The sequence below is a fragment of the Chelonia mydas genome, chromosome 7, assembly GCF_015237465.2.
Source record: "Chelonia mydas isolate rCheMyd1 chromosome 7, rCheMyd1.pri.v2, whole genome shotgun sequence".
In the NCBI taxonomy this organism is placed as follows: Eukaryota; Metazoa; Chordata; order Testudines; family Cheloniidae; genus Chelonia; species Chelonia mydas.
In genome coordinates this window covers 50,370,796-50,380,135 of record NC_057853.1, presented here as the reverse complement: position 1 = coordinate 50,380,135, position 9,340 = coordinate 50,370,796, and the positions used below count along the sequence as shown (strand labels likewise).

At 51.0% G+C, this 9,340-nt stretch overlaps 1 protein-coding gene across 7 annotated transcripts in view; it reads right to left on the bottom strand.

The window, feature by feature from the left end:
- Positions 1–2,668: 2,668 nt before the first annotated feature.
- IP6K1 (inositol hexakisphosphate kinase 1) overlaps positions 2,669–9,340 on the bottom strand; it is a 73,793-nt gene continuing 67,121 nt past the window's right edge. For all 7 annotated transcript variants that reach the window (XM_037905735.2, XM_037905733.2, XM_043551115.1 and 4 more), the window contains one exon: positions 2,669–8,979. In XM_037905735.2, coding sequence (XP_037761663.1) covers positions 8,470–8,979 — 510 coding nt within the window. In that variant the 3' untranslated portion in view covers positions 2,669–8,469. The remainder of the gene's footprint in view (positions 8,980–9,340) is intronic.

Here is a 9,340-nt window from a genome sequence, read left to right as displayed (position 1 = left end):
ATTATGGGGGGTTCCCCCCCTCACTTTCCCCCCCCCTCCTATTTGTCACTAGGGCATGCCCTGATCCCTGGGCTTCAAGACTTGCCAAGACTGCATGAAGTGCATGCCTAAAAGTGACCCCCACACCTCCTGTTTACGGTGTCTGTGCGAAGGTCACCAAAAAGACCACTGCAAGATCTGTCAGGCATTCCAACCAAGAACTCTTAAAGAGAGGGAGTAGTGGCATAAAATCCTCCTTATGGAGACAGCTCTCTGACCTCAGTCAGACCCTGGCACCAGGGATCCTGCTCCCAGTACGTCTTCTTCGGTGCGGAGCACTCCAGCACCGTCTTTGAGAGATGCGGCGTCGAAAAAGGACATTTCCAAGAAGGCTCGAGACCGTCATGGAGTCTCTCGGGGGCACTCCAGCCTTCGGCACCGGTCCCAATCACCACGCAGAAGACAGCGGAAAGAGGCTGATTCCCCTCGGCAAGATCCAGGGACCATCCATCAGTGGCACCTCAGTTGGGCCACTGCTCTGAGAGGGGCTACGTCGACTCCTGCCCAAGTGAGGTAGTCTAGTCCAGGCCCATCCTGCTCGCTGAATTCCTTGGAGCACCTGCTGCTCCTGTCCACCCCGGAGGCTTTTGAGGCGGCGCAGGACCTGCTGAGACTCATGGTGTCATTCTCGCCCCCGAAGCAGGTGGATGTGCTGGCACCAGAGGCTCCATCCCAGCACCCTGTTCAGTCAAAGGGAAAGCTAGCGATGATGTCACACGGATCTCTGGTGTACAGAACGAGCTGGCGGACCACCTAGCAGGTCCTTTCATGGCCACGAGTGGTCCCTTCACCCAGGCGTCGTGAATTCAATCTTCCAGAGATGGGGATTTCCCCAGATAGACCTATTCGCCATGCGACACAACAGGAAGTGCCAGCAGTTCTGCTCCTTCCAAAAAATCACAGCCCAGTCTCCAGCGCAGACGCTTTCCTCCTCCCATGGGGAGGTTGTCTTCTATACACCTTTCCGCCCATACCGGTCATTCACAAGGTACTCCTCAAGCTCCAGAGGGAACAAGCTCAGGTCATATTGATAGCTCCAGCCTGGCCCTGCCAGCACTGGTGCACATCTCTCCTAGACATGTCTGTGGAAGCTCCAGTTGCCCTGCCACTCTTCCCGACCTCCTGATACAAGATCATGATTGTCTCCAACATCCGAACCTTGAGGCGCTGCACCTCACAGCATGGAAACTCCGAGGTTGAACCCGGTGGACCTTTTCTGTTCAGACCAGGTTAGACAAGTCCTCCTTAGCAGCAGGTAACCCTTTACGAGAGCTGCCTACCTTGCCAAGTGGAAGAGATTTTCAATCTGGTCGGCAGAGCACCATTTGCTCCCAACGCTACCCCAGTGCCACTTATTCTGGACTGCCTCCTCCATCTGAAGCAGCAGGGGCTTTCAATGTTGCCAGTAAGGGTTCACTTGGCCGCCATCGCAGCATTCCACTCAGGTATGGAGGGCCGCTCTGTCTTTGCTAACCCGATGGTCAGCCAATTTCTAAAAGGTCTCAACACGCTATACGCTCACATCCAGCAGTCAGATGTGGTCCTCCATCCACACTTTCACCACACACTATGCAATTACCCAGCAGGCCAGAGACAATGCAACCTTTGGAGGAGCGGTGTTCCAATCAGCGGACAACTCCAACCCCGCCTCCTGAACTTGGGCTTGTGAGTCACCTGATTGGAATTGACACAAACAAGCACTCAAAGAAGAATAAACCTGTTACCTTCTCATAACTGTTGCTCTTCGAGATGTGTTGTTAATGTCCATTCCAATACCCGCCCTCCTTCCCCTCTGTGGCAGTAGCCGGCAAGAAGGAACTGAGGGGTGGCAGGTCGGCAGGGCCCTTAATTGGGCACCCAGGCCAACCCCACGGATGCTGCTAGGGGAAAGTCTTCTGGCTACTGTGCACACGCACACACCTGATTGGAATGGACATGAACAACACATTTCGAACAGTTACAAGGTGAGTAACCAGTTTTCAGGAACTTTGCTTCATTAAAACCAAATTTCAAATTTGCCAGTGCACTTGTTTGCAGGACTGTGAAAGGTAAAAGCCAGCTGCTTGTTAGCTACAGAAGGGACAGCTGACAAGGGGAACTGTTAATTGTGCCCATTTTTACTGAATTGTAACTCAAACATTAACAGATGTTAACACAGAATGTATGGAGGGTACACTGTACTCTTCCTCCGTAAGAAGCTGAATCCCTAAGTTGCAAAACTCAACCTTAACTATGAAGCCACTATTGGTGCCTCCGTAACCAAGGCCACGCTGATGTCCAATGGACTGTGGAGATCCTTTCCCAGGCAGTGTCTGAGATTGCACAGCAGTTAGAGGAAGCGTAGGCTGATGTTTTCTCATAGCAGTCCCTGGATTCCTCTCTGGTCAATTTTCCCACCATACCCACTGCAATGTACTCGGATCAAAGATGGCAAAGCCACATATCACCACCTCAACTGCTTGGCATGTATGTTACATCCCCTCCCCCACCAATTCAGCTTTGTCTTTATAGATCATTCCCTATCTGTGATAAGGAAGTGACTGCACTCCTGCAGCCTACCTGATACCACGAGTTTGGGAAACGTCTGGTGGGAGAAAACAACAGCACAGAGAGACGTGCACATCACTGCTAAATTTCTAACTGCTTTTATTTGTATATACATGACTTTAGAGACAGCAGGAGAGGTAACGTTGCAGCGTCTGGAGTACAGGTACTGGTACTTTTCATGCCCATAAGCTTGACTTGGCCCAGTAAAGTGGGGCTGAAAGAGAATTCAAAAAAATATGCAGGAAATGCTCAAAGACAATATGATGCTGCATACCTCCCAGACAAGCCAAAGGGATGCAGGGCAGGAGAGGGCTAAAGCTCTCTGCTTCAGAGGGCCCCCTCCCTTCCTCCAGTAACAAGTCCTTCTACACTTGCCACAGATCCCTCCACACCTGGACCTTTCAAGTACACAAGCATTTTGCTCCTGAGATAAACATGCAATAACAGTACAAATACAAACATCGAAGTCTGAACTTCTGGTTTGGGTGACTCTGTTCTGGGCAGAGTCCAGGAGTGGGAAATGAGGAGATGGGGCCCACCATAAAACGAGGAAGTTGCAGGACTGGATTCTCAACAATCACCCCTCCAGGAAGTCAGAATGCCACTGCTCTCTGCTTTAACATGGAGGTTTGGCCTATACAGCAAGAAGTACAACCAGGCTGATTGCATCACAACGGAGCAGTGCATGCTGGGGAGCTGCCACATCTACAGACTGCACCTCCACATTATCTCGATCATCAGCTTTATATGATGAATTAGGTAACATAGCTCTGGGTTGGGCAAACATCCTCGAGCAGCTACTGCTGCTCCATTGGCCCCATAACACAACACATGCAGGAGCAGCAGGCATGCAGGCGGGCCCTGAGTCACGGTTTGGTCCTCTGTGGGGACAGGGCTGTTTGGCACAAGCCTGAGGTCTCACAGGCTAGGGTGCAGGAATGAGCAAGTTACAGCTGATGAGTCAACTCCTTCATGCCCTTCTCCAGCACTGAGGGAACTGGCTCCCTGCGGCTTTTGCTCTAGCACAAGAGTTGAGAAGAGCCACTACACGTAAGGGGCCAAATTCACAGAAACTGCACAAAATGTGCTACCCACTTTGGAGCCAGGTGTACTTTACGCAGATTTCAACATCTCCACAGGAAGGCTTCAAAGCCTTAGATCTGCTAGTTCTTATACAGAGATTACACTTACCAGCCCAACTCAAACATCAAAGCTGCTAGCTAGGGAAAGTAGCCTCCACTCCCACTGACACAGCAAGAAGAGCTGCCAATGACAAGTTACAGGGTACGACAAGTTACAGGCCAGGCCAGGAAAAGAGGAAGACTCCCCAACATCTTCCCCAAGACAGCAGCAACCCATCCAAATCCTCATGGCTTTAGGCAATAAAACAAGCCCCTGCTACCCTCCCAACCACAGAGTGTTTATCGGAAGAACAGTCTTGTTCTCTTTTGTCCATGTTTGTAAGACCAGGGACCTAGACGCAGAAAAACCCTTGCATTGATAATAGACCTACACATGCTCTCAATGCTGGCAGATCATACTATTGCTAGAGATTGACTGGCTATGTATTCCAAAAGGCTGCAAGCAGGTCCATCTTTCTACATGAAGGCAACTACAGAGTGCGTTTATATTCTACTACAGAAGTTCACGCTGCTGGGCGTGAAATGTTCGCAAGCTCTGAAAGGAGGCAAACAGGTTATGCTGCTTGACAGGACTGAAGGACTATTTATGCGCACACACCTGAAGTGGATTTGACTGTGTACAATGCATGCAAAATAGTTTTTTAGGAAAGGGCAGTCCAAAAAGCACCCCCGTAACCCTGCACTCCAACACCAAGCAGCTGCATTTATGACCAGGTCAGCCAGTCCTCTACATTTAAACATAAGGGTGCACTCACTTGGGAAATTAGGTCAGGGTTACATCACATCAACTCACTCCTACCTCCTTGTGGTAGGTTAACCAGTTACAACACTGCTTCCCAGGGCAGGGGAGAAAAGCACCTTTTCTTTTGTTCTCTGAAGTCAAACCAACGAAATACTGAACCATTTGGCTTTGGGGAATGACTGGGGAGTTCCACAATGAAAAATACAGAACCCATTTTTAAACAGGATCAGCTCTATGAGGATTCTGCTAACCACATAATTATCTAATGTGAGGATTTACCTAGACAGAGGTAGTAGCCAGGGGCTGGCACATTGCTCAAGAAGTGGCTATCTAGAGACTCCTGGTTCCTGGTCCCAGAAGGGAAAGGACACTTGCTACAGTGTTAACAGCAAATGCTCTCATCCTGGCCATGCTTGGGGCTACAGTTCCTAACAGTAACTTTGTTTCACCCAAACTAGTAAAGTAACAATCTCTGCAAACCAGCAACAAAGCCCATCCACATAACAGAGAAGGTGCCAAGACCATCCTGTAGGAGCCCTGGGCAGAAGCAGACACCTGGAGTTGACTTCATTCCCTTCTCTGCAAGGCAGGGCAAGCTGTGAGGCTACCAGGAGCCAATGGATCTGCAAGTCTCACTTTTGGAGACGTTTACTGCCTTGGAAATATCAACCAGAGCTGCTTGCAAAGCCAGCATCGAGCTCTATGCTGTATCTCCAAGAGCAAGAGGGAGATAAAATCCAGCAACGGCTCCATGTTCGTCCAGAGCAATCATCTAGAAGTCTAACTGCAAAGAGCAGCTGAGGAAAAGACTTTCTTCATGTGCTGACCTGGCCAGCTCCCACTTGAAGCCTTTCTATTGTCACTTCCACTGCCCCATGTTGCTCTGGGTTCAAAGAAGTGCCAAGATACAAGGGCTGCCCACGCAGCGTGCCTACTGGGCTGCCTTCAAGTTACTAACTTGCCCTGGATTGACAGCCAGACGTGAAAGTGCCTCACTTCCATCATGTATGCTCTGCGGGAGTGTCCCACAACTAGCTCTGCCTATGCACCTCAATTCCAGTTACGCCTGTATTAAGGAGGCTGTGGCAAGGGTGACAAGGAGTGTGTTGATGGTGTCTAGGAGGGATTAGCAGGAAAACAGCCATTCCATTTGTGCTCTAAGCCAGATAACCAACTCAAGCCTCCAGAAGTCCAAGGCACTTGCATTCATCTCCGGCCCAGCCTGAAGCCCATCCAACGCCATGTCCTGCATATCACTGCACTCAGCTGGATGGGAAGGGTTATTGCTGCTGAGCAAGGCTGTGCAGAAATGTAACACTGCAGCACTGGCAAAACTAAACCCTTCATTTCTTTTGGTTCTTCATGAAGCACAAACAGAATAAAAACCCCTCCAACAAGCAGAACAATTCCGTTGTCAAGGCTATTTACAAGTTCTGGAAATTTTGTCAGGATGGTCCAAAGATACTTTGCAAGGGGAATCACAAGAAACCAAACAGGGAACGCACCATGTTGCTAGTGATCTGTGTATACACCTCACTATGACTGAGGAGACTGGTGTACAGACAAGATCTCCCCTCAAGTCCAGCTATGTCGGTGTGACCCTGGATCCAGGATGTAATACAGGGTTGGTACTGGACCAAAGCCAACGTACAAGCCTCACCAGGATGGCTGAGGTGCCACACTCAGCATTAGGACTTCAGTGCAGGATCCAATGGGAGAGACGAGAGCTGTGACACATATCCCCGCTTCCCTCAACAATACCGAGAATGGGGGACAATGGGAATGCTGAAAGACCAAGCGACCATATGTGGACGAGTCCCCTCCCTGGTGTGAAATGCCTCGCATTAACGCTACCTGCCATAGCAGGGCCAGTGAGGAAGGCAGGCCACTTGACTAGGATTTGATTGGTCACAATGCACAAGGACCTCAATGCATTTCTGCCCAGCTAACTTGGACTTCTTTGCCTCAACCATGGAAATAACTGCATTGCTTCCAGCAGCCCACCTTTGACTGCTGTGTCCTGGCCACTGAGAAAATCCCATTAGCAGCTGCTTGGGGAGGAAGAGCTCATGGACGTGGAGGGAGGAGTAACTTAACAAATGCTAATGCCATGGCCAAGAGTCCAGCCCCCATCTGCAAGGCTTGAGGGGGACATGGACTTTAACCAAGCTCAGAAGAGTAGTAAAGAGACAGGGCAGTCTTAAGTTTTAGCACAAACTCAAGCACTGCTCCTGTCTTCCCCCCAACTAGCAGTAACAGGATTGAGACCCAACGGCCCCAAATCCTGCACTCTCTGCAGCAACCGCAGATGGCAATGCCCCCTCGCCCGCAGATGACAGTTTGGGTTAGAAGAGCTAGTCTCAGGGTCATGGAAATAACATCTAGGTGGAGAATCCCTCTGACACAGAATACCCTGAGCCACAGGCACCGTGTCCATCCTCAGCTTGGAGACTGGACAGCTTCGATCAGGCTTTCATGTAGCTGATTTACCTGATGCTTTCATTTAGCTCAGAGCACCTCTTTTCCCTGCTGTCATTCAAGTCCCCAGCACAGAGATCCACTAGTGGGAGTGGAGAATAGGGGCAGAGCATAGCCAAGCAATGTTTAGCTGTATCCAACCCTAACACAAGCCAGCAGATATCAGCTCCCTGAGGGTAGGCCAGGTAGTGATGGCAGTGCTTCCAGCTGGGGGTCACCATGCCAGCCAGCCACTTCCACCCACAGAAGGGGCACTTCTGCGAATGAGTAACTCCAGCATGGGGCTCAATAGATAACATGATGGGGACAGCCTGAAGCCCTCTGTCAGTTCAGCTAAGACTCTTCCTCCTCATTAACTCCACTAGGATCCTTCCAAGCTAAGGCTGAAACCCCGTCCCCTCAGCCACTTCCCTTTTCCCACCCCAGGGAGTATGACGGACTATTCCAGAGTGTGGAAGGGGTCAGCCTTGCCCTGGGAGGAGTCAAAGAAGACAACAGTCTCGTGCTGCAGTGCCAGGTCTGGATGTGGCTCAGAAGACACGTCCATCCCAGCTGCTGTGCCTATGCTATACAAACACTGAGGTTGGGACTAGCTTGATATACTCCAGTGGAAGAGCTGGGGAGTGAATTCACTTGCTGTCAACACCACTGCCGGCCAGTTAGCTGAACTCTCATTGGATCAATGCACCAAGGCAGGGTCAATCGCACAGGAACCTCATGCTTATCCTTGGTGGAAGAGAAACTCCAGCAGGCAGGCCTGCCCTTACAGCCCTGCATAAGTTTCTCTGCCAGCTGCAGATGGTGGCGAGGGGTGGTAGCAAAGCCTCCCTGACTGACCCCACAGCAACTGGGCATGGTGATTTACCCATTGCTGCAGCTCTGCAATGGGTTTTGTTTGGTCATTTATTCCTGCCCATTTGGGATGATTTGTCACAATGCCCAAACTGGAGAAGATAAATGTCGTATCACAAAGTAACACCCCAATCAAATCAATCACACCCCTGGGGCAGGGCTAGCTGCACGAACAGCTGGTACCATAGGAAACAGCATGAGTGTGCTGTGCCCATCAGCCCCCATAGATATTTCTGGCTCATTTCAATGAACGCCCTTTCCAAATGACAGAAGAGGTTCAAACCAAAGGCTCTGCTGGGACTTCTGGGGAGCAGAGGCAGTGGAATTCCAGTCGGAACCCCCATCTCCACCCTGAAGGGCTGGCTTACTCCTCCCTTCCCTGTGGCCAGGTCCTCCTTCCAGAATGCACACACAATGAAGAGATCGATGCACAACAGCAGCGAGCCCATCATCCAGTGGGGCCCCTGGGAGCCTCCTCCAGAAGGTAAGGCCAGTGGAGTCAGAACCACATGGGCAGCAGGATGGCAGATATCTTCACACTCCTCACACAGCTCTTCCAGCCTAGGGGACAGTTATAAACAAGGGAGCAAGCGAACCACTGAATACCAAAGTTGTTTGCTTTTTCCTGCTCCCGCCACCAGGGTAGGAATGAACGGGCACAGCCCAGGCCTACTGGTTCTCCTCCCGCATCTGTTCCATTATATTGATGAGGCTTTCCAGCCCGAATACATAGCCCATGTCAGGTCCATCATGCACAGTGGGGTCATCCCGAAACCCTTTGAACGTGCTGTGTGCAAAGTCAATCATGCGCACATCCACCTTGGGCAGGGCGGAGGGGCTGGGCTCTGTGCTGCTGTCATCCTGCAGGCTCTCTGGGAGAGAGGTGTCCACTCGCTTTAGGCGCATCTCTGCCCTGCGCTCCATGAACATGCCTGCCCTATTGTCCTTCCCGTCATAAATGATGAGGAGGGAGCTGGAGTAGAAGCGGTAGGATGCCTGCCTCTCCAGCACAGCCTTCAGGCTCCGGAGTTTGGCGAGTATGGGCTCAAAGAGGTCCTTGCGCAACTCTAGGCCATTGTGGAGGTACTGGTAGAGAGCATTACGGAACCCCTCGATGGAGAGACCACGGCCGTAGTACTTATTTCTGCATAAGTAATGTCCTGTGTCCAGCTGATAGACCTAGAATACCAGAGCTCATGTTAGGTGGGAAGCATGGGAAGTGCTAGTGACACACAGTTACATAGAAAGACTGGACTGCCCTATGGCGTGACACTGAGGGGACCTCCTGAGACTCAACAGCAGGCAGGTCTGCAATACTTTTGGTGCTCCTGGAAAACTTACAGGCAAGGTGGCACTTCCCTTCTCACACTGCCTGGGATACTGAAGGCTGCCCAGGCTGGGTTTCCCCTTCCAGAAGCAGAGAGCAGCACATCTGTTAGCACAGCAAAGTGTGTCCAAAGTAGCGGGGTGGGGAGAACCTTCACACATGACCAGATGGATCAGTGCTGAGTGTGTCAGCAGCTGAGCCACACGGAATGGA